At 46.8% G+C, this 26,056-nt stretch overlaps 1 protein-coding gene across 5 annotated transcripts in view; it reads left to right on the top strand.

Annotated features, from left to right (window-relative positions):
• The window catches only part of DIP2C (disco interacting protein 2 homolog C), a 2,321,522-nt gene that overhangs the window by 1,384,836 nt on the left and 910,630 nt on the right, over positions 1-26,056 (top strand). For all 5 annotated transcript variants that reach the window (XM_069647998.1, XM_069647999.1, XM_069647996.1 and 2 more), the window contains one exon: positions 18,060-18,170. In XM_069647998.1, the coding sequence (XP_069504099.1) occupies positions 18,060-18,170 (111 nt within the window). The remainder of the gene's footprint in view (positions 1-18,059; positions 18,171-26,056) is intronic.

Here is a 26,056-nt window from a genome sequence, read left to right as displayed (position 1 = left end):
GGGTGTGCGCCATTGCGAACCTTCGCCAGGACTACAATTCCCAGAGTGATTAGCATGTGCGCTGATGATATCATTATGTCCAGCATACGTCGTGTTTTCTCAGGCCCTGGAAATGCCATTGCTCACTGGCTTATCTAGCGGGAAAATCCTCAGTTTGGTGCTCCTCAACATTTCTATGTGGCGTTTCATCTCAGAGAACGTTTCTACTCTTGGAATCTTCTTACTGCAGAATCCTGTGATCACTTGAGTATCTTTCTTCTACCGTTGTCTTGGACCGGCTGACTTTTGATGTTGGTTTGTTCCTGGGATTTTCCTTTCTCGAATGATTTGCTACTTTCACATTGGTGTTCTACCTTCTTGAATCCTTTGGATTGTTCGTTTATTTGGATTTGTGTTCCTTCTTCTATTTTTACTGGATTTCTGGAATGCTCACCATTCACTCCACTCTTCTACATATAATGAGTGTTGGGGAAATTTGTGGTTGGAGGTTCATTTGTTGGTGTCCATCCCTTTATTAATGCTTTATTTGTATCTTACAGCTAACAGGGGACGCTGCAAGGGAAATAATCCTCCCGGACTCGGTTGGGGGTGGGGAGACCCACAGTAGTATAAAGGTTGATATTGATCCCTTTAGTTGTCTGTGGGCAATTGAGGTTTGTGGGGTAAAGCAGCGACCCAAAGTAATTCCCGACACTATTCCATATTTGCATGTTGTACATTTTCACAATGTATAAAAAATCTCTAATTTGTAATCTCATTAAGACAGTTTGGTTGTATTCTGTCAAACACGTCCATGCAAAATATTCTTTACAGCGAAGGTTGCTCTTTATTCTGTTGCTGCCAATGTCCAAAGTTGTGTCACTTCATTTAATTGGTCCACTGCTTTTCACAATCATTTTCACAGTTCCATAAATGTCTGTTTTGAAGTTTGAAGAATACCTCTTTGACTAAATAAGCCCTTTGAAGCAAATCCCTTCGCATACTGAGCTGGTACTCAGAATTTAGTGACATTTCCTCCCCTCTAATTTAATGTTTTAGAAAACCTAGCGGTCTGTTTTGCTTTAGACTTCCAATCAAAATGTGTGCAACTCTTGTAAAACAATGTAGGATTTCATGCCCGGGTTAACAACTACATACAATTTTAAATGACCTTCTCTGACCGCACGTTTTGTGCAATTTCGTGTCTTTCCAAGAGGTAAAACTCCTAAGGCAGTCCATCCAAGTTAATATCTGAAATGAAACATCTTTTGATCGAAGAGAACACTTTGAAAAATGAGGGCCTGTCACACTCGTTTCGCCCATCCCAGCCTCTTGGCAGTCTACAAGTCTGTGACCACACTCAGTCTCTTAATGCGTGTTGCTCCCACTGCAGGGGAAGGGAGGTTGTGCTATCCACCACCAGAAATCCTAGCTGAGCAACAGTATACACACATCAAATTGCATCTGCCTGTAGTGACCCTGGTATGAATAAAACATTTTCCCCTAGGCTTTCAGTTAATTTTATTGGCATAACAAAACCATTGGCAGTCGGTTAACAGTGGTATAGTGCAACATTGTAAGATGCAGAAACAGAAAATTACATTAATAAGGCAGAGGAATATTGATAACAATACATGTCATTAAGGCTATAGCAAAAATGTCATTGTGTAAAATTCATGGTTGTATTCTATGAATTACGCAAAACAAAAGAGGTGATGGCTGGAAGGTTTGGGATTAATCCTAACCTCTGGCATTGCTGTGGGCAACCCTCCAGACCATTCTTCTTCTCCCTCCAAGTCATTACAAAAAAGGGAAATACCAGTGACTCCTATGCAAATCCTATTTTCCAACTAACTTGTGTGCGCTATTAAATAATCCACATCACAGATTAGCCATTTGTGACCAAGAAGTATGCCAAGACCAAATGCTTAATAAAAATACAACAATGTTATTAGGAACTGTATACAAGCACGGGCCAACTAAAATATACACAGGATTTCATCCCAAAAATAACAAAACATAGGATGGCCGACTTCCATAAATGTTTCTTAGGATGGCTTTCCAATTCTCAGGGTGAGTGGTTAGCGTTTTCAGTCTCAGCTGTCACTGGTGCAAAGTCCCAGATGAGTTGTCTCACTCTTCCCTAATGATGCAAGCTACAGGATATAGCAAACCCTTCTTCTGCTCCTTTGAACCTGGGTGCAGGCTTTATGGGGTCCCATACCGCATGACTAAGCCAGTCCTTTATGTTCTGCAGGGCCCCAGGGATTCTCTTACAGATGGTGTTTGGGTCAGCCAGGAGAGAGACAGAAAGGTCAATCTCTACTAGACTTCCTTTGTGACTGTTCTCTCCAACACCTCTCTAAACTATCACTAGGCTCACTGACCCCCCGCTGGAACATCCTCCATGGCTGCCAAGCTTCCCAGTTCCATGCGTTACACTTCAAGCAAGTCCTGCTTTTTCCATTGCATGCTAGCACGGTATCCGGTATTATTGTCCACATATGTATGGTCGCCGTACATAATGTCGCTGGGAAAAGGTTGTGGCGACATTATAAATGGTGATCATATACATGGGAAGAAGGGAAGCGGGGGTTCCCCCTCCCCCTGCCCGTTGAAAGAAGGTTTTGGGGGATGCGGGGGTGTCCCCCCTATGTTCCATGTAATAATGACTGCAATAAAATGGCAATTTTTCAGTTACTTTTTTGCCAGGGGACATTTTTGCGTGGCCATTATCACATGGAACCTCTTGACACTTGTAGGCCCATACGTACCTTAATAAAGTCTCAATCTCTTTTCTCTAGTGCTTTCCTTTTTCTCTTCCACTCTTATCAACCCCTGGCCAGTCATCTTTGCTCACCTCATCTGAAGAAGTCTCGTCCTTAGTCTCCTCACCCTTGCTTATCTCCTCCTCCTGGTGGTCTTCCTATCACCTTGGCCTGTGTTTGCCACCTTGCACTACAGTTCTTATTGTGTTCCCTCCTGCCTTCTAATGCAACGCATTCCTCCAACTGCACTCCAGGTTTGAATGTCTGCCTCTTTCCCACTGCTGCTGTCTTCTCCTGCCACTCCATTCCCCTGTCCCACTACTGACTTCCATACCACTCATGGTTTTACTTCCTCCCTCCTTTCCTATGTTCCTACTCCCGCCTTACATACCACTCCTGGTTCTACTTCCTCTATCCGTTCTCTCCCCTTGTGTCACCACTTTCTTGTCTTCTGTAGACCTCCCAGCCTCCTCTCTCCAGCTCTTCTCTGCAACACTTGGCTGTATCTGGTTTTCTCCAATGTCTCTGCAACACCTCTCCTTTGCAGCAGTCTCCCCTCTCCAACCTTCTCAAAACAGGAGCCACCTGCTCCTGTCAGCCACCACACTGGACTGGGCTGCCTGGCTTATATAGTAGAATGCCCCCTCTTCCTGATTGGAACCTGGGCTTATGGTCTGCAGCTGTGAGCCTACAGGGTCTGGAGTTTCCGATTGACTAAGCTCTCTCAGTTCCTAATGGTCAGAATGAGGCAGAAGGGGATGGACTTAATCTAGATGATCCCTAGTAGCCATTTTGAAACTCTTTGTGCATGGAAAGGCTGAATGAGCTGCTTATGTGGAGGATATCTTGCTGCACTGCTGTTGGGAAGGAAATTCTTAGTTTCCCTCATGGTCTTCTATCCTTGATGAATGTTCCTATGCTCTCCCTGTCTTTGAGGGGATAATCTAATTTCCCAGATCCATCAGCTTTTCTGGTTTGAGAGAAGTTCACTGTGGGAGATGTAGTCCATCTGAGGGTGGTATCCTTGTACAATTTTGGTATTTGGGCCCCGAGACAGGTTTTCTGATGTCTTCTTTGGTTTAAGTGGCTTGTCTGGGCATTTTACGGATTAACCCCCTGCCTGGTCCTTAATTCCGCTTCCCTGAGCGTTCCCCGGGTTTTGTTTCAGTTTCTGAGGGACATCATTGGAAATGTATTTTTCTTTAACTGGTTTGGCTGGGACTCCCTAAGTCGCCTGGCTCGTGGTCACAAGACGAAGTTCCAGGCAGGGAACTTCGCTGCATCTCGACTAAATCGCAATTCATAGCTGCTTTTAGACTACAATAAAATGAGCTATATTTTCATAAAGGTAGATATTTTTTTTTACCAGTGTATGCCTTCAACTATATACAGTATGTTGCCATGATATATTGCAATCGTTCGGCAGTTTGGGTTTAATATTTTTGCAGAATATCTCATTTCATCAAATAACATGCTTCTTGCGTGAACTTGTGGTGACCTTCTAAAATGTGTCTTCTCATAAAAAATGAATTTTTTTCTGCTTAAATTGTATCTTTTTATAGTTTTGTAGTGGGGCTATTCATCCTGCTGTTTGAAATGATGGAGACCGAACCTATAAGTAACAGAAAAATAAAATGTTTGCCTTTTTTAATGGATTCCAAGATGGCCGCCGGCAGTGGAAGTCGCGTCTGAGTCACGCTCCCGCCGGGCCGCCAACAAAAAGCACTTCAAATGCTGATATCCGAGTGGTTTTGCACCGGACGCACTCCCGCACCTCACATATAGTGGCGGGCGCAGAAGCGACCAGAAATCCTACCAGCAAGACCCCCCCCCCCGGGGGAGAGAACCATCCAAGAGAAGGGGCGCCCATCCCCCACCGAGGGAAACCCCGCCACACGAACAGGAGAGTCCGAGCGGAGACGGAGCCGGAGAAAAGAGAGCACTGAGGCCGAGGGGGCGAACCACAAGCTCCCAACATACACCCACGGGGGGAAAATAAAGTTACTCCAATGAACGGGGGCCCGCGCGCGGCACCAGGAAGGCGCATCCCGCATCCCCGGGAGCAGACACGGCAGGGTGAGAACGGCCCCTCCGGCGGGGCAGACAGGAATCTTCGCGCGGACTGGCGGAGAAGGGCAGGCGGACAGGAGGGCCCAACCAGACCCCCACGGTGACACACTAAGCCCGCAGGACCACACCGCGGCAGCAATGGGCGGCTCTGCCGTGGGGAGGAGGTGCCAGCCACAGGCGCAAAACGAAGGAGCATCGGTTGCGGAGGAGCAGAGACCCGGAAACAGAGGTGAGAGCGCCCGCATAAGCACTGGATAGGCCGCAAACTCACAAGCAAGGCACCGCTCCAGAAACAGAGGTGCTTAACACCCCCCCCTCCCCCTCCCCTTCCTCAGCATAGCGTTATAAAGCAAGGGGGGGTCGTGGCTCCCAGGGAGGGGGGAACATGACCCCACACTAACTACGGCCAACCAGCATACTCTAGGAAGGCACAGGAGACGCTTTAATACTTCCCACACCGAAGCAGACTTGCGCATAACGGCCTGGAGGCATCGCTCACAGGCGCACCGAAAGAAGGGGAAAAGTACCCCCAGATAACACGGAGAGCTATCATAGCAGCCCCACCTCAAGCACCCGGGAGACACCCAGAGCTACTACAGGACCCCCACAAATAAGGAAAGATGTCAAGGGCGAAAGGGAAAGGGGGCGCATCCCAACCTGCGTCGCAGCATCCCAGACAGGACTCAAATCTGATTCAAATGTGGTCCTCAGACGTACCGGCGATCACAAAGGATAGGGTAGGAGAAGAGCTCACATTAGACACCACTCCCCTAACCCAGAGCACCTCCTCATTGACAAAGGACGACATGCGGGCCTGGTTTGTGGAGCTGCAGGACAAGTTCATGTCCACATTACAGGAACAATTTACCTCAATGAGGAACGAAATAAAGCAGGCTGTCCAAGAGTTGAAAATGGATGTGGCCAAGCTGGAGGAAAGGACAGACATCCTAGAGAGAATCGTGCAAAATGTAGAAGAGGAAGCAAATCAGAACAGTGAAAGACAGGAACAGTTGATTCGGATAACCAATAACCTAGAAATTCAATGTGAAGATCTGGAAAACCGCTCCCGCAGATCCAATATCCGAATCAAATATATGCCCGAGTCGGTGACAGACAAAGACCTAAAAAGTGCGGTGCAAGAAGTTTTCAGAGACATAATTGAGAAACAAGAAGCGGAGAGCATTGGGATCAACAGAGTCCATAGGGTGGGTCTGAAAAGAACTGGCGCCTCAGGGGAAGAGTTGGTGGCAAAAGAAATTAGATACAAGTGGACGTTTCTATTTGGTCTATTGTTCGAGTGGGAAGACAAACAGAGAAGAGTGACCACCAGTGAGGAAGGACTTCATACAATGGGCCTGCAAGCGGAGGACGACGACACAAGAGGGGTCAGAACAAAGGGGGATCCACACAAGAGGCCGAGAGGATGGGAAGTAGTGCGGCAAAGAAAGAAACAAAATGGCTGGGGGAAAGCAGGGCAGCCAGCAGGGGAAAAGTAGAAATATCCAATTAAAAACCGAAAGCTCAGTCTCCGAATGGAGAAGCCGGGAGAAGAAAAACCAGAGGAACTTCGGAATACCAGATAGCTATCGGCCAGGCAGGGGACCCAGAAGGGACACAGCCCAGGTCTGAGGAAGATGCCGGGTTTAGGATCCCCCGCAAAGTTCACCCCGAGTCTAGAGAGGGCAAGGAGCGATAGGCGCAACTCCCTAGGAACCTTAGGTGCCTGCGCCCTCCTCGGGATCAAAGTTGAGTTACTGTTAATGGTTGGGGGAAAGTTGGGTAGTTTGGGGGGGGGAAACTGGGAGGGGGAGACTCTGGAAGAGGGAAGGGAACACAGAAAGCGGGAAAGATGGCAAAGGCAACAGACTAGACTAGATGGGAAAACTCAGAATCTTCTCACTAAATGTAAGGGGCCTGAATTTGCCGGTGAAGAGGAAGAAACTGGAGGCCCTGGTAAAAAGGGAGAAGGCAAACATTCTGCTCCTCCAGGAGACACATATTAAGGCCCAGGATAGAAAGAAGGTACACCTGAGAGGGTACACCATCTGGGCGCAGGCGAATGCGGGGGAAAAAAGAGCAGGAGTGATGATTTCAGTAAAAGGGGGAATGGGGGCAACCCTCATAGATACACAGGTAGACTGGGAAGGGAGATTCGCTTTTGCAAACTTCTCAGTAGAGGGATACCAGCTCACCCTAGCGGCAATATACTCACCGAATTCTGGGCAGGATGGAGTTCTCCGAGACACCCTAGGGAAACTAGAAGGATTTGCGAAGGGTGAGATAATACTGGGAGGAGATCTAAACATGGCCTGGCAACCAAAGCTGGATAGGAGTGCTGGGGGAACTCAAGGTCAGGGGGCCCCGTCAAAACAACTCAAGCAAATGATGGAGCAGCTGGCATTACATGATGCCTGGAGGGAAAAGAAGGGACAAGCTAAAGAATTCACATACTACTCGCACGTGCATAACACGATGTCGCTGTCATGATGCCCGCTCCCGGGGAGCCGGTTCAAGCCCTGCGTCCCCGAAAGCGGACATCCAGTCCCCAAGGAAGGACCCAGCAACCCCATATAGGGGCCCTTTGGACAGTGTCCTGGCGCCAGGCTCATAAAAGACATCAGTCCTGGCGCCATAGGCACCAGGCTCATTATGGAAGTGCTTGGGTGAACTTACCTGATGCAGACCATGCTGCAGGATCCCGGCCTCCTTGATGCCTGAAAGGAACTACTTTACCTGTGGGACTAATTTACCATCCGGGCGTGGTCGGGGAAGGATACATACCTGATTGGAGGAAGGATACATACCTGGAACTTCTTCCAAGGCTATTTAAACCCCACCCGAACAGCCACACGTGCTTCGCGTTGTTCTGCATCTAGCAGCTGGACGCTCACCGTGTCTGCTCCTGCATCCTGACTTCTGCCACGCCTGCCAGCATCCTGGATCACCTGCAAAGGAAGAGAAGAAGAGAACAGAAGAAGGAAAAGTCCTTACCTGCTAAATCCGCATCCCGGAGACATCTCGCCGACAATCCTGGAAAGGAAGACTTTTATTTAAAAGCTCATCGCGTCGATCGCTGCAGCGCCGCATTCCACTCACCTTTACAGGGCGCCTCCATGTTCAGCAGCGATCATCCGGATTCGCAGTCACGCCCCAGCGCCTAGGGAGAAAAAGACCAGAACAAAAGGTGAGGGAGAGAAGGGAATAAGGAAAGCTAATTCTCCATGTTAAGACTTACCTGTTGATTCATTCCCTCTTCATTTCGGGTCCGCGCCGCATCCTGGTATTTCCGGACCCCGGCCCCTAAGGGGAAAAAGAGACATCAGCGTTAATGAGCGAATGAAAAGACATTACCAAAAAACGCTCATTAAAGACTTACCTGATTTCTACAAGGATTTCACCTCTCATCTCGGGTCGGTGCCTGTTCCCCGGCATTCCGTACCCCGGCCCCTATGGGGAAAAAGACACTAGCATTAGTACATTAATGCATGGACACAAGGGGAACCTCTTATCAAAAAAACTTACCTGGAAGCCAAGCAAGTTTGGTTCTCACCAATCCGAAAATCCAGTGAAGAAACTGGATATCAACGCGCCTCTGCATCAGAAGCAGGATGGAGAGCTCGTCCTTCCAGACCCTAAGGTGAGACTCTACGAGGAATCACAGAAGGGTTTCGAGGAGGGTGAGAGGGGAAAGTGGGAGGCTGATTGCATTACCCCGCAGACAGTTAATCCCCTATTTTCGCCTACAGAAGGATACTTCTGCGAGCCAGACAAGCCAGATTTGGGAGCCCGGTCCAGTCCGTCTTCCGAACCCTGCGCATCACCTTTGAAGAGGTCACAGCAGCGCGAACCAGGCCAGCGCCTCCGTGGGAGTCAGGTGAGCGTTACAGAACGCGAAGCCTTCCTACAAATTCCCACCCAGGCGCTATGGAAAGTTTTGAGACTGATCAGTTGGCCCAATTACTGGGGGAATTACGGGCCGAAGTACATGCCGCTCGTCAAGAGACTAATGCCCTCAGGAGGGAATTAATAATATCAAAGGAAAGAACTGATGACCTGGTCAGACAGCTTTTGCAAGGTCAAGCTGGGCAAACTCCTCTACCCGGTTCCGGAGGGAAACCCGCTCCTGTGGTTTTCAGTAACCCTGTGCAGATTAATCTACCTGGAAACATGCCGCTGGCCCCACCCGAACGCTTTGCTGGGGACCCCAAACGATTCGCCGTATTCATGAATCAGTGTCGTTTGCACTTCCTATGCAGACCTGGATCCTTCCCTAATGATCAGACCAAGGTAGCCTTTGTATTGTCATATCTCAGCGGCTGCGCTGCCGATTGGTCAGTTCCACTGGTTACCCAAGATGACCCGATTCTCCGTGATTTTCAAAGGTTTCAAGCAAGCATGGAAAGGTTATTTGCTCGACACTCTCAGGGACAGGCTCTGGATGACAAACTTCTAACCTTCCGACAGGGCAATCAGGACCTCCTATCCTATATTGCAACCTTTAATAGACTAATTGTGGAAACTGGATGGCCAGAGGATAAAAGAGTCACGTTGTTTTATCGAGGCCTACGCGGAGAACTTAAAGATGTCTTGGCCCAAGTTGTAAATCCGCCCCAAGAATGCACAGAGTATGTAGACTTAGAGGTCCAATTGGATCACAGACTTCAAAACAGAAAAGCAGATCGGTCCAGGTTTGAGACCCGGGTGTTGGTCAAGACCCATGCTAATCCCAAGGGAGTTGATGTCTCTGAGCCTATGCAAATTGGAGGGGTTAAAGGATCCTTAACTCAAAAGGAACGTGAAAGGAGGCGGCAGTTAAAATTATGTCTTTATTGTGGGAATTCTGGACACTTTCTACGAGATTGCCCGGCAAAACCGCCCCGAAAGGCGGTAGGAGCCGCTGATAAAAACCATGAAGACTCTGTTTCGGGGAAACGACTCCGCCCGACAAGTGTAGGGGTCCGCTTGCCGAGCTTGAAAACTAACTCTCAGACCTCGCATTTCATTGTGCCAATGGTTCTCGTAGATCCAGAACAGCCTAAGCGGTTGCATGCAATAAAGGCATACATCGATAGTGGGGCTATTGGAAACTATGTGGATCGTGAATTGGTCTCTAGGATTAACCTCCCTCTCCGTCCTAAAACCAGCAAAGATGTCATCACCACAGTCGATGGAACTGAAATTGCCTCTGAACCGGTAACACATTCCACTACTGAGGTGACTCTTATTGGTCCCGACGGCCATCGGGAGGGTGTTGTGTTTGATGTAATCAAGGCTCCACAGTTTCAGGTTATTCTTGGAATCCCTTGGTTAGAGACACATAATCCTCGAATTGATTGGCGAGCTAAGAGAATAACCTTCCCGGATAGTACACAAACCTGCTACCCAGAAAACCTGAAGATTAATCTAGCATCTGTAACCTCTGCCTCCATGCAACTACCTCCGGAATACCAAGACTTTCAGGACGTCTTCCAAAAGGAACAGGCCAACACGTTACCTCCTCACAGATCGTACGATTGCCAAATCGATCTGGTGCCCGGTGCACAACCCCCTTGTAGCAGGATTTATGCCCTTACCGAACCTGAGAATCTGCATTTGAGACAATATTTGGATCAATACCTAGCTAATGGTTTTATTCGCCCGTCAAAGTCCCCGGCATCCTCGGCTTTGTTCTTCGTGCCCAAAAAAGAAGGCGACCTTAGAACTTGTATCGATTACCGCGCATTGAACCAGATAACGGTTAAAAACCGTTATCCTCTGCCTCTGATCCCTGAACTCCTTGACCAGGTGAAGGACGCTTGCATATACACCAAGTTAGATCTCCGGGGGGCTTATCATCTGGTACGAGTTAAAGAAGGCGACGAATGGAAAACTGCCTTCCGTACTAAATACGGATTATTCGAGTACCAGGTGATGCCTTTCGGATTGTGTAACGCACCGGCTGCCTTCCAATACTTCATGAATGATGTCCTTCGGGAACTCATCGATGTTTGTGTTGTCTTATATATCAATGACATTCTGGTGTACTCCTCTTCGGAATCTGATCACAGAAAACACGTCAGGGCAGTACTTGAAAAACTGCGCCAACACAAACTATTTGCTAAATTGGAGAAATGTGTTTTCCATACCACAGAAGTCGGGTTTCTAGGTTTCATCCTGACACCCAAAGGAGTCCAAATGGACTCAAGAAAAGTGGATGCCATCCTCAAATGGCCATCACCTAGCTCTGTAAAAGGGGTTCAAAGCATGCTCGCCTTTGCCAATTTCTATCGCAGGTTTATCCCGGAATTTTCACGCGTGGTACAACCCATTACTGCACTCTTGAGGAAAAATAAACGTTTTGAATGGTCTGAAGAAGCCGAGCAGGCCTTTCAGGATTTAAAAGCTAAGTTTACCTCCGCACCTATATTGAAACACCCGCGTCCAGATCTCCCTTATGTCGTCGAGACTGACGCATCCAGCCTAGCCATGGGAGCTGTCCTGTCCCAAAGAGATCCCGAAACCAACCAACTGCATCCCGTAGCATTTTGGTCCAGAAAATTCTCGGCACCCGAGGTTAATTATGCAATCACGGACAAAGAACTGTTAGCCATTAAGTCCGCTTTTAAAGCCTGGCGGCATTATCTGCTTGGCGCTCGACATACCATCACAGTGATCACTGATCACCGGAATTTACAGTATTTGAAAACCGCCAAGGCTCAGTCATCACGGCAGCTCCGATGGGCTTTGTTTTTCGCTGAATTTGATTTCGTGATTACCTATTGACCTGGCTGCAAGAATGGCAAAGCAGACGCCTTATCCCGAATTGGAATGGGAGAATCTGATACAAACTCAGAACCTGTACCAATAATTCCCGAACAGAGGATTCTAGGCATGACTTTGTTACAGACGCTTGAAGACATCCAAGCCAGAGTGAAACAACTCCTGGACCCTACAACCTTACAGGATTGGATACAAAACGGATCAGACTTTACCATAGATAATGGTTTACCTTATTTCCAAGGACGCTTATTCCTGCCACATAAGGAATTACACAAACTAGTTATTTCCGGTTATCATGATGCATTAATAGAGGGACACCCCGGTATTGCCAAGACAGAGGAAAAGGTGAAACGACAATTTTGGTGGCCCTCTTGGCGAAAACATGTTAAATCTTTTGTGATGTCCTGTGGTGTTTGCGCCCAAAATAAAAGTCAAAAGAAAAGACCAGCCGGTCTCCTTCAACCTCTAGACATACCGCCAGCACCCTGGCACACCCTATCAATGGATTTTATTACGGACCTGCCTCCTTGTTCGGGGTACAATACTATTCTGGTAATTGTGGATTTGTTTTCCAAAATGGCCCACTGTATTCCTTTGAAAGGTTTACCTTCAGCTTCTGTCCTAGCCAAAGAATTCCTCGAAAATATTGTTCGGCTACATGGATTCCCATCTGTACTAATCTCTGACCGGAGAAGCCAATTCATTTCCCACTTCTGGCGCAAATGTTGTCAAATGGCGCAGATCGACGTAAGATTATCGACCAGTCACCACCCTCAGACCGATGGTCAGACCGAGAGGACAAATCAGACCCTTGAGCAATACTTACGGTGTATGTTACAGCAATCTGAAAGCAACTGGAAAGACATTCTTTGGATAGCCGAATACGCATATAATAATTCAGTACACTCTGGAACTGGCCACAGTCCTTTTTATACTTTGTTTGGGCATCACCCTTGAACCTCAAACCTTGACTCACCTCAGAACCTCGGAATGCCTGCAGTAGAACATCTGCATTCTACAATTACCCAAGCCTTCAAAGAGGCAACTACGCATTTACAACAAGCCAAGAGAAAATAAAAGGAGAATGCTGATCTACATCGGAGTGAAGCACCTCCGTATCAGATTGGGGATCAAGTGTGGTTAGCTACCAGACATTTACCACTCAAAGGGCCTCAAACTTTTAACCCAAAATATCTGGGACCTTATTCTATTACGGCAATAATTAACCCAGTGGCTGTTAAACTTGATTTACCAGCTAGTATGCGAATTCACCCTGTTTTTCATGTGTCACTTCTGAAATCAGTGGTACCCGGAACCCGACTACTCAAACCTCCACAACCTATTCTAATAGATGGGGAGCCTGAATTCGAAGTGAAGAACATTTTAGACTCAAAAATGTTTAGGTCAAAACTGTTCTACCTAATTGATTGGAAGGGGTACGGACCTCAGGAGAGGTCGTGGGAACCCAGCGACCATGTGCATGCACCTCGATTAGTCAGAAAATTCCACCGACTCTTCCCAGACAAACCAAAACCCCCGGAGGGAACAACCTTGGGGGGGAGTGCTGTCATGATGCCCGCTCCCGGGGAGCCGGTTCAAGCCCTGCGTCCCCGAAAGCGGACATCCAGTCCCCAAGGAAGGACCCAGCAACCCCATATAGGGGCCCTTTGGACAGTGTCCTGGCGCCTATGGCGCCAGGCTCATAAAAGACATCAGTCCTGGCGCCATAGGCACCAGGCTCATTATGGAAGTGCTTGGGTGCACTTACCTGATGCAGACCATGCTGCAGGATCCCGGCCTCCTTGAGGCCTGAAAGGAACTACTTTACCTGTGGGACTAATTTACCATCCGGGCGTGGTCGGGGAAGGATACATACCTGATTGGAAGAAGGATACATACCTGGAACTTCTTCCAAGGCTATTTAAACCCCACCCGAACAGCCACACGTGCTTCGCGTTGTTCTGCATCTAGCAGCTGGACGCTCACCGTGTCTGCTTCTGCATCCTGACTTCTGCCACGCCTGCCAGCATCCTGGATCACCTGCAAAGGAAGAGAAGAAGAGAACAGAAGAAGGAAAAGTCCTTACCTGCTAAATCCGCATCCCGGAGACATCTCGCCAACAATCCTGAAAAGGAAGACTTTTATTTAAAAGCTCATCGCGTCGATCGCTGCAGCGCCGCATTCCACTCACCTTTACAGGGCGCTTCCATGTTCAGCAGCGATCATCCGGATTCGCAGTCACGCCCCAGCGCCTAGGGAGAAAAAGACCAGAACAAAAGGTGAGGGAGAGAAGGGAATAAGGAAAGCTAATTCTCCATGTTAAGACTTACCTGTTGATTCATTCTCTCTTCATTTCGGGTCCGCGCCGCATCCTGGCATTTCCGGACCCCGGCCCCTAAGGGGAAAAAGAGACATCAGCGTTAATGAGCGAATGAAAAGACATTACCAAAAAACGCTCATTAAAGAGTTACCTGTTTTCTACAAGGATTTCACCTCTCATCTCGGGTCGGTGCCTGTTCCCCGGCATTCCGTACCCTGGCCCCTATGGGGAAAAAGACACTAGCATTAGTACATTAATGCATGGACACAAGGGGAACCTCTTATCAAAAAAACTTACCTGGAAGCCAAGCAAGTTTGGTTCTCACCAATCCGAAAATCCAGTGAAGAAACTGGATAGCAACGCGCCCCTGCATCAGAAGCAGGATGGAGAGCTCGTCCTTCCAGACCCTAAGGTGAGACGCTACGAGGAATCACAGAAGGGTTTCGAGGAGGGTGAGAGGGGAAAGTGGGAGGCTGATTGCATTACCCCGCAGACAGTTAATCCCCTATTTTCGCCTACAGAAGGATACTTCTGCGAGCCAGACAAGCCAGATTTGGGGGCCCGGTCTAGTCCGTCTTCCGAACCCTGCGCATCACCTTTGAAGAGGTCACAGCAGCGCGAACCAGGCCAGCGCCTCCATGGGAGTCAGGTGAGCGTTACAGTGGAGGACAGACTACTTCTGGGTGTCGGTGGGTCTGATCGGGATGATCCAGGGAATAGAAATGGGCTCAATAGCTCTATTAGACCATGCCCCGCTCTGGCTGGACATTCAGACCCCAGGTAGGGGAAGAGGCCTCTGGAAATGGAAATTACCACCCGATATTCTTACGGACCAGGTGATGGCAGAGGCAGTTGGGGACAAAATTAAAGCATTTTTCGACCTAAATGACAATGGAGAAGTACCTTAAGGGACCGTATGGGAAGCCTTCAAGGCAGTAATTCGTGGTCACATTATAGCACTAAAGGCCACCAAAGACAAGCAGAACTACGAATGGGAAAGAACACTGGAAAAGAAAATAAAAGCTATTCAAGGGGAGCTGGTAGCTCATCCCACAAGAAGCCTCAAGAAGGCATTGAAACACGTGCAAGGACAACTCGATATGCTCCGCAACAAAAAAGCAGAGAAATCCCTACTCTACCTAAAGCAACGATACTATATCAAGGCCAACAAGGCAGACAAATACCTAGCAAGACAACTCGGAGAAAAACAGAAATCAATGGCAATCTTGAACATCAAAGATACACGGAAAGACACAAACATGCAATAGGGACATAGGGGAGGCCTTTAAGGCATTCTATCAAGACCTCTACGCGACATAACACCCGGATGAAGAGCAGAAAGACAGGTTCCTACAATCTCTCCCCATCCCAACAATATCAGAGGAGGACAAAATGATACTGGAATCCAGGATTACAGAAGAAGTCCGTAGGGCAATAGCAGACCTCCCAACCGCAAAGGCACCAGGTCCAGATGGGTTTACGGCCCCCTTCTACAAAAAATAGCGGACACTCTTGCCCCAGTCCTGACAAGGCTACTTAACACATTCAAGGACAGTGGAAACGTAACTCCATCCATAAACGAGGCGAAAGTCCTATTGTTCCATAAAGCAGGTAAAGATCCCACTCTCCCAGGCTCGTATCGTCCTATAGCCCTGATAAATTTGGACGCAAAACTATATGCCAGGATACTGGCAGCCAGATTATCACCCCTCCTTCCGACCATAATAAACACAGATCAATCAGACTTCATCCCCGGCAGGCAAACACCTAAGAAGAATTATCCACCTGGTAGGAAAAATAGGCATTACTCACACACCAGCAATATTGCTTTCACTAGATGCCGAAAAGGCCTTCGACTGGGTAGAATGGTCCATCTTATTCAAAATGCTGAAACACATGGGGTTTGGAGACCAATTTATAAATATGGTCAAAGCCAACTATAAATCTCCATTGATAAGAATTGCAATAAACGGGGAAGTAACGGATAGGGTGGAGATTTCAAGAAGTACGAAACAGGGATGCTTCCTCTCCCCTCTCCTATATGCCATATTCTTAGAACCTCTCCTAATTAAAATCGGGGAATCGGTAGGGCTAAGAGGGATCGAGATGGCGGGCAGGCAGCACAAAATTATTGCATACGCAGACGATATGCTGCTGGCCCTGGAAGACCCAGGGAATTCTCTACCATAAACCCTCAAAGAATTAAAGGAATTCGGGGGGATCTCAGGCCTAAAAATAAACAGGAAAAAATCAGAGATCATGTTCCTAGCGGGAGATAAGGGGACACTGGAAAAAGTGGCGGGCTCGCTAGGGCTAAAAATAGCAGAAGAGGGCATTAAGTACCTAGGGGTGACACTCACACGTAAGGTAGACTTGATCTATAAGAACCATTACCCACACTTATTGGCTAGAGTGAAGAAGGACCTAGACAGATGTGCCCGCTTAGGGTCTCATGGTGGGGCAGAATCCAATCAGTAAAAATGAACATACTTCCCAGGGTGCTCTATTATTTCCATGCCCTCCCAAACTCCTTTTTTAAAGCACTGTCCAAGGCCATTTCGGTATACGTCTGGAACAGGAAATCCCATAGGGTTGCCAGAGCTATCCTCACGGCACCAACCAGGGCAGGGTGGGTCTATCACTTCCACATTTCAAGAAATACTATCAAGCAGCACAACTTTGGGTCCTGAAGGAATGGCTGGGAGAAGACCAACGAACAATTTGGGTAATACAAGATAGGGCGGTCGCTAGGACCCCCCCGGAGGACCTACTGTGGAAACACAAACACCATAGACACCCGAATCTTAGAATCAGCGAGGTCATGAAAACCACCCTCAACGCCTGGGACGATCAAACCAGAAGGGAATCATGACCACCCCACTGGCCCCCTTTACACCCATATGTCGAAATCCGCAGTTCCCACCGGGACACGAATCCGGTGGTTTTGAAAAATGGGAAGCAGCAAGCAGCAGGGTGCAGGAAAATTGGAGAAATGTTCCAGGACAATGAAATAAGAACATTTGCGCAATGTAAAAAAATGTGGAACCTGACAGACGCAGATAGGTATAAATATGAGCAATTAAAACATTGGCTTACCACATCAGAGGTATTTCAGGCGGCCACAAGGGACCTAACACCATTTGAAAAATATATAATAACCAACCCAGGCGACAAAAAGCTGGTGTCAACACTATCACTCCATCAATACGCCAGAAGAAGAAATCAAATGGAGATGGGAAGGCACTTTAGGGGAAGGAATAACCAGACAGCAGTGGGAGGAATTATGGGTTGGTATCCCAAAACTCACCAGGGCAGTCCAAACCAGAGAAATGTGGCTTAAAATAATCACTCAATGGCACTACACCCCAGAGAGGCTCAAATCTATGTACCCGGAAACGTTGGATCGCTGCTGGAGGAGGTGCCCGGAATCTGGCACCTGGAGGCGTATCTGGTGGGACTGTCCGGGGGTAAAGGGCTTCTGGAGAGAAGTGCAAACGGAAATGACAAACATTTTCCCATGGGCAGACCAAATGGGGTGCGGGTGTGGCTGTGCGGATTCACAGACCCACAGGCCAAAAAACTCCACAAAGCACAATGGAGGAGCTTCATGGGCTTAGTCATTGCGGCTTGGGCAACGATAGCCCAAAACTGGAAAAAACAAGACCCGCCATTGGTATTCACCTGGTTACAAAAAGTCTGGTTGCAAATGACCATGGAAAAGAAAATGCACCACCTTCAGGATCAGAAGAACTCCTTCATGAAGGAATGGGGGACAGCGTTGGAATATTTGAAGTCGGACCACATGGAACAATGGTGCCCGCACAATATTAAAATATCAGACATATACGGCACATAAACTTTTCCCGAAACAAAACCGAATGGGACCCTAATCTTCTGGGGGAGGTGGTGAGGGTGGGGGGGATGAGATGTGTGATTAATGTGTTAATGTTTTGTACTTGAAAACAATAAAAATATTTTAAAAATAAAACTTTGATATTCTGAGATTCTTTGTTCCTGAGAAAGATGATTTGAGATTCACTGGTGGGGGAAGTACTAGGTCTTAATGTTTTCACGCAGTGGGTGAGCTACTGGCTGAGTCGTGCCATCCTTCCGCAGGTTTTTAACATACCATAAGATTTACTCGCTCTCTGCTTTCCTTCCAGGTAGCCCTCGTATTTCCCAACAATGATCCTGCTGCTTTCATGGTCGCATTTTATGGCTGCTTGCTGGCAGAAGTTGTACCTGTTCCCATTGAAGTACCACTTACAAGAAAGGTAGGACTCTTGTATTGTTAATAGCGCAACATTTTAAAGACTGCCTTAGATTTCAGTGGTGTTAAAATACCACTTCCATTTCTGAAACCTCAGACACATTCTTGAACTTGTAAGTGGACAGGTTTTCCCTTGCTGGTCTCTTTGCATCCCTTTTATGATTGTGGTTTTTCGCCTTTAGTTTTGTTTTAGACTTGAAATGCAGAAAGTAGGAGGATATTGCCTAGTACCTCATCTTGCGATCTTCTTCAGTTTATTTGTTGAGCAGGTTGTATAGAAAGAAAAATGTCCTTCCTATTTGTAGGCTAAAATCACATAACTTCTTCTCCCGAAATGTGCAATACAGATTTGGTTGTGCTGTTTGTAAACTGCTCCCAATTCAACTATTTCTTTCAAGCGAGATTTGCATTTGGGAATGAATACAGTACCTGTCCCCACAGTTGCAGTATTGTCTGACACAACATGCCTTTTTTCCCTTTCGTTGTTGATTTACCCAGAGACAGCAACTATACCTCTCCACTCTCTCCATGGTGTGGTACTAGACAAAAAATGTGCTGGCCATGGGCAAATGATTGCCCGAGCAGAAAGCATGGTGATGCGTTACTGGTCATGTCTTCATCTGTAGACTTCACTTGCACATCGTTGGTTTGGCAAGTGGGTTCGACATGCCCCTCTGAATGAGGAGCAGTCCTAAGGGCTGGGTTTGAATACCCACTCTGCCATCTGCTTTTTGGAATTGGCCTTGTTTTAATTTTTTTTTTATTTATGATTGAACTACAGAGTTAAGTAGGCAGACATGTGTCATAGTGATTGCACTGCACAGCTAACCTTGGTACTTAGATGGCTGGGAAGAAAATGCAAGCGAGGGCTAACGATTTCTATTCCATGCTTCAAACTCCCTTGCCATCCTAGGACAATATTATTTTATTTTACATAACGGAGCATCAACCTATTCCCATACAGGGGTGGGGGAGACAAGGGAAACAGACAGACTATCTTCAAGGAATTATACATTCAGATTGTGCAAGTGCGCAGACAAGCCACATAACCTTGGATCACATCAACCTTTCCCTCACTTTAGAACGAATCTTATCAAACGCCTCAATGACAACAACATGTAAGGACTGAAAGACTTTAATTTGTGTTATGTTACTTATCTGAATGTATATATGTATCATCAAAGTTTTACCACTATCGTAAATTTAATTATGCAACATTGTAATTTGAATTTGCTGTAACACTGTAATTTCTACGCAACATTGTAAGCTTCGCAAATTCTGTTCACTGCGCCCGGTTACCCTTGGGTCTGGCGCGCAATACAAATAAATAAACAAACAAACAAACAAGTGCAGGAGAGGGGAGGATGGGGGGTGCAAGTGCAAGAGGAGGATGTTAGGGGGGCAAGTGTACCAGCCAGTCAGAAGTTAGGGTAAGTGCTGAGAGATGCCACTCTCATAGACATTGACCAAGTTCAGTAACAGTGAGGCAAGTGGAGAGGACTGGCAAGGGTGCCTGGGACCTGTGAGACTCTGAGGTACACCAGGCGGCCAGTCAACAGGCTGTGCGGAACAGAGGGAGAGAGGGATAGGGCGGAGAGCGGGGTTAGCATGGTAGAGGTTGAGAGAAGGAAGAGGAGTGTCTTAAGAAGTTTCCGGAACTTACGGAGATCCGGCTCAATGCGGAGAGCGGCAGGGAGGCCGTTCCAGAGGGAGGTCCCTGCAGAGGATAAGGATCTCCCTCCAAATCTCTGCTTGGAGAACCGGCTCACTCACAGAAGGTTGGAGGTAGATGAGCGCAGGGTTCGTGAAGGACAGTATTTGGGTAGGCATTGTTGCGGCCCCAGAAAGCCTTGTTGACAATGCTGAGGGTCTTGAACTTGATCCTTGCAACCACAGGGAGCCAGTGGAGGGATTTCAGCACTGGAGAGATGCAGTCCCTGGGCTTGAGGCCAAGGATAAGTCTTGCGGTTCTGTTCTGGGTGACCTGCAGAGGGCGCAGAGCAGAAACAGGGAGGTTGAGAAAGAGACTGTTGCAGTAGTCCAGCCTTGAGCAAACCAGGGTTCTGGAGACAGTGAGCCTTTGGGGGAAGGTGAGAAATGGAAGAGTACCTCTGAGGAGGTGCAGCTGGTAGTTGGACTTTTTAGAGCTGTCCGAGATGTGAGAGGAGAAGGAGAGAGTGGAGTCGAAGATGACCCCAAGGTTTTTTGCCTCACAGGTTGGGTACAGGCACAGGGCCAAGGGAGGCCGGCCAGAGTGTGAGAGGGAAGGCAGGAGCAGGAGTCCCCATGTGAACGATCTCTGCCTTACTGGCATTAAGGCAGAAGTAGTTTGCAGCACACCATGACTGAATTGCGGGCCGACAGTCGGATATGAGCGAGGAAGACGAGGTGGTTGAGGGTAGCCTGAAAGATAGTTGCGTCTCATCCACATTACACTTAGAACTTATAGATGAAAGTGGCAATCGCGTACCAGGGCAGCCATGTAGACGCTGAACCAAGGGGTTAGGCTGGAACCCTGGGGGACGACACAGGTTGAAAGAGTGATAATAGAGCGAAAGGACCCAAGTTCCACCTGGGACGGTCATTCGTAAAGGATGGGGTTTAACCACGCCAGAGCCTGACCTGTGATTCCCAGGGTGTCACGGAGACCTGCGATCAGGATGTTATGGTTTACTGTGTCAAAGTCAGAGGAGAGAATGAGAAGAATGAGGACAGAGGGAGAGTTAGTGTCAAGATTTGAGAGCAGGTCTTCAGAGGTGTAGAGAAGAGCAGTTTCCGTGCCCCTGGATGCTCTAAAATCAGACTGATGGTCGTGGAAGCAACCAGCAGATTCAATGGGTAGGGTAAACTAAGAGATAGCCAACTTCTCCAGAAGTTTGCCCAGGAAAGGAGTGATAGAGATAGGACAGTAGTTTACTGGTATGGAGGGCGGAGGGTTTATTGGGCAGGGGGTGCACGAGGGAGTGCTTAAGAGAAGTTGGGAAAATTCCAGTGGCAAAAGAGAGACTGCTAAGATCTGCCACGGCTTGAGTGAAAGAGTCAATGTTGTCCTTAATGGTTATCCACCTGTTCGGATGAAGCCTTCATGGACCGGACTTGTCTGGCGACCTCATCAGGTGTGACGGGAGTGAACGAAGAGAGGAGAAGTTGGGGAGGGTGCCGAGGGAGGCTCCATACGTGTCGGTGTATGATGTGGTGTGGAAGAGAGAGAGGAAAGGGTGTCTTGTGTTTTTGCAGTGAAGAGTGCAGCCAGGGCCGAGCAAAGGTCCTGGGTGGGTGTGACAGAAGAGGAGGGCTAACGTTACAAAACCAACAAAAGCAAGCATTCGATTTAGGTTTTTTTTTTGGAAGTCTGTAACCCGTGACTCTCAAAGTTGTGTGTGAAGCAAGGAGGCAATATTGTTTGAAACTGCCTTCAGTGACCTACATTTACTATTACTGAAGGTTCCCTATTCAAGCAGCGTTATAATTTGGCATGCAGTTTAGATTTTGGATCCCAAAAGGAGCAGCCTTGCTTGACTTTGGTGAGCATTTTTTAAATTGTATTGTACATGTGTGATAATAAAGTACTGCATCTGCTCTGAGAAATGCTGTAGTGTAGTATATACTTTAGTAGTATAGTTAATCAACTTTTAATAGCTGCAATATGTGCCATCCACTACCCCAGACCGTAACCCCAAACCATCCTTGCAAAGATACTACCGTGCATAGCTGAGAAGTGCCGCTAAACATCCATTAGCAAGTTGATTGGAACCTATTGACAACTGTACACTATAAATAGGGGCGGATTAAAGTAGGTTGGATACTAATGTGCAGTTTCCTTTAAGAGCAGTTTGAGATGAGAGCGAATTTAAGGGGTACAGTAGAGTGAACATGTCCGGATGGGATGGTAATAAACAAGAGACAGTGATTACATCCTTTTCAGCCATTCTGTGAGTGATTTGTGTTATCTAGGTGCATGAATAGGGGCATGTTATCATTAATTTTGAGTACAAGCACATTTAAGGGCGATCCAATATAATGGTGCTAATAGCTCGACATTATGTGACAAAACCTGGTAATGGTGTGAAAACCTGCTCTATTTATGGCACTAGCTGTTACATGGTAGGTAATATGTGTTTAGTAGAACAGATTATGGCAATAACTCATATGGCACATGCCTATACAAAAGCCAAAACTAGCTTTTCTAAGGCTTGTTTTTGTTGGTTTGTAACAATTTAAATAGAAACAAGCACGCTGGGAGTGGCAGTGAGCCTTGCGTCCCGTGGTATGGTTCAACATCATTATCACTTTTTTACCAGAGTGCATTTTAGCATACAAGGATGGCTGAAGTAGTTCTTGATTTCTCCTTGCTTCATCTTCATGAAGTTGGTTTTGAAAAGCCAAGATCATTCGCCTCCGGTGGCAATAAGCCAGCAGAGGAACTCCCACCTCCGCCAATGACTTTTGTACGTTTATTTTCATTCTTTTGCTCAGATGTCTTCAAGCATTAAAATACAAAAAATAAAATAATTCTTGTTGCAACTTCTGTGCACACGGAGCAACATCTACTGTTGCAGCTTGGTTATCTGCGTGGTTCTGTGCCCTGACTTGCTAGTTGGAGAGAACCTCTCCATGTATCGAGATGCCCAAGGACAGTTTAAAATAATCCCTCCACATATCAAATAGAGCAAGTCGGAACTGCTTGACAACCAGTACCATGTTTAGCTTGTGGGTACAATAATATGAATGGTTTCTATTTGTCCTGACATCTTTATTGAAATGTGCATTACAGTTTGGGACACCTTTCTTCATTTCATACCTTTCTTACAGTGACTTTGAATTTACAGTAGGTGGGCAATTTGCTGGATGCGAAGTGAAGGTGAGGACAGACTAGTAGCATGGAGATGTTCACCTGTTGCAATGTGCTTGACACCTTTTCACATGGGGTCCTGGTTCTGCGAGGTGTGAATGTGGTGGAGTGGTGGTCCAAGAAGCGTGTTCTACAGTATTTTGTTTGTTTCTGTAATATGTAGTAGGTACATGTATGACCCATGCATTGAATATGTAAGTAAAATTAATGAACACCACACAATTATTGTTGCTTATTTATGGTGCTTATTTTCTGCATCTAATAAAAACATATGAAAAAAGGAGTTAAATCAAAGACGAAAATCATGAATGAATACTCGAGAAATGCCACAGGTGTAACATTTATTACCTGCTGCCACAGAATGTGAAGGATGTCGCAACGCCTCTGTGCGTTTGAAAGGGTGCCTATGTCACACATCACTCCTACTTGCATAACAGTCTGCCTTTGACCAGGGCTAATGCATAAAGGTGCAGATGCTCCCATTCCCTTCGCATGGCAAGGAGGCACTTTGTAGTAAAATAATATTGTCTCGAAAGGCTGTGCATGAACAATCTTTTAGATATATTGGGGTCACACCAGCGTTGAGATCTATGGTCACTGTGGCGAATTTGGACCATTTAAAAACCCAGGTACTATACATTGTACTGAATGCTTGATAATCACTGGGGCAAAGACCTAGCAAACAATACTCAGTGGTTGTCGTCGTTACAAAATAAAGACGGATAACCTTGATGGAGACAATGGAGCATGTCCAGCCTGCTTGTTTTCCGACTTATTCATGGCTCAATGTTGGGCGCCTGCTTTGCATGGCAAAATGTGTTTTGATGCTTTCGTGGCACTTATTATTTCTCCTGATCATACATAAAGCTTTTGCAGATAAAAAAACGTGTTTGTCGTTTTACATCAGTTGCTCTTGCTCGCTGTCATGTGCAGGTTTATTACATTAATTTGCAGTTCTTGTTGTTTATTAACACTTTCGGCTGACTTAGCCTTTCATGACAGAAAATACAAAAATACTATATCCGAATAAGTACACACCAAGAAAAAATCCAATATATAGATTAAATATAATTCTTCTAAAAGGTAATGGTTAAAATGCATCAGGAAGACAGTGATGACCTACAACTACTTAGACTACTTATAAGGACAAATACCTGACAAACCACATGAAAGGCTGGGTGCTATATGGGGAGCGCAGGGCAAAAAGAATTAATGAAAAGATGCATAGATAACTTCCATGTTCGCAGCCCCAGATCACCACCATGCCAATGCAACCAGAGCTTATAGACTGTCCATCTTAATTGTTCTCTGGCCCCAGGCCCCATACAAAAAACATGCAGTTTCTTTTGTGATTTCACTATCCAGGTCACCCAAGAGGGAGGACAACGCAGCACTTGGGTTATCCAGGAAACCTCCTCTTCTTAAAAGGGGATTAATACGTTGCGTCCTTAGAGGCTCGTTTGCTGGGCATGAAAGAATGAAATGAGTGAAGCTTGACTCCTCTGCCCTATACATCCTGCATGTTGAATTTAATAATCCACTCCATCCCTTCATATTGGGAGCTAGAGCGTCGGCTCTAGCCAGAACAAAGAGACATCTGATTTGGGGATTAGTTATGATAGACAGGTACGGTTGATGCCTTTCGCCTGCTACAAATATGTACACCTAAGTGGGCCAAGCGTGCCAATTCACCTGCCTCAGCGCTCTTTGCTCTTGCCGCTTGAGCTTCTTTAAGATTTGTCACTAAGGACCTATAGGAAACCATGGAATGGTGCAGAGGATCCAGGATATGACCCAAGCCCAACTCTGTGAGCTCGTTCAACAGATAATCTCTGTAGAGGGAGATGGAAAACTGAGCGAAATGTAGTTGCCAAGCCAGGTCCACCAATTTTCTAGATGTGAAGCCACTCTTTTTGTTGAATACGTGGCAGGAGCATCCATTACCCTTCTGTGTTGTTTAAGAAAGCCAACGTCTGCATATAGAGTGGCCGATGAGAAAATCTTTGGGAAGTTAAGTAGTTGTTTCCAAAATTGGTGTTTGCATATGCCAACTTGGGCCGCTGACTTATTTTGCCCCCACACCTCTGTAAGCAATGGAGCCACCAAACCTCCCTGGAAAAACCGTCTCGATTTACACGCCGAAGTTGTCCCTGTGTTTCTGCGCAACGTTAATGATAAATGACCCTGCTATTGCCGATTTTCTGATTACTAACTCCACGTGTGCTTTCCAGGAAAGATTTCAAGCAATAACAACCAAACATGGGAAACTTTCAACCACCTCAATGAGTTTGCCATCCAACATAAAGCAAGGCTTTTTGTTTTCGGCTGCAGTGATTTTTAGGAACCATTTCTTTTGACTTCGATTTTATCAAAATCAGATTGTGTAGGGTACAATAGGTTGATATTGCATGGAGTTTTGCTCCCTGGCTAGGAGTGAGTCCACATAAAGTAGCTTTGGCACTGGCTTTCCATCAACGGCTGGAACGTCTTTTGCAGCATTTTCAACAATTTGGGCATATCCTTTATGTTAAAGCAGAAGAGGACTGGTTCCAATAGGCAACCCTACTTGACCTCCCTGTTGATATTGTCTGGGGGAAATTCTCCCGGGGTCGGCTGGGCCGTCCGCGGACCTCCGGGCAGGGAGGCCCCAACTCCTCCCGTATATCCCAAAAAATGAGTATGAGACACACGCAAGAAGCAAGGTGATTCTGCTGTTTATTAAACAAAACGGCAGGGATGGGTCAAGGATCGTACGCGTCCGTCCTGACACTCTCTTCTCAATCGTGGGGCTCGCAGGCCCTTTTTACCTTAGTATGACGCGCTACTTGCGTCACCTGGGAAAGTTAGCAAAAAACCTATCGCCACTCTGGATTGGTTCCTCGAGTGGTAGGGTTAGTATAGCATACGTATAGAGAGCGTTATTAGTGGTTGAGGGTCAGTCAGGTGGTATACTTGGGTTGTCCCTTCAATTTGATACATGAAAATTGTTACATGAAGACCCCTGGGGATTGGCTAATGTTAATGGCGTCAGTGATAAG

The sequence above is a fragment of the Ambystoma mexicanum genome, chromosome 2q (genome assembly GCF_040938575.1).
Source record: "Ambystoma mexicanum isolate Mex_15411 chromosome 2q, UKY_AmexF1_1, whole genome shotgun sequence".
NCBI lineage: Eukaryota > Metazoa > Chordata > Amphibia > Caudata > Ambystomatidae > Ambystoma > Ambystoma mexicanum.
This window is presented reverse-complemented; position numbering and strand designations above follow the sequence as displayed.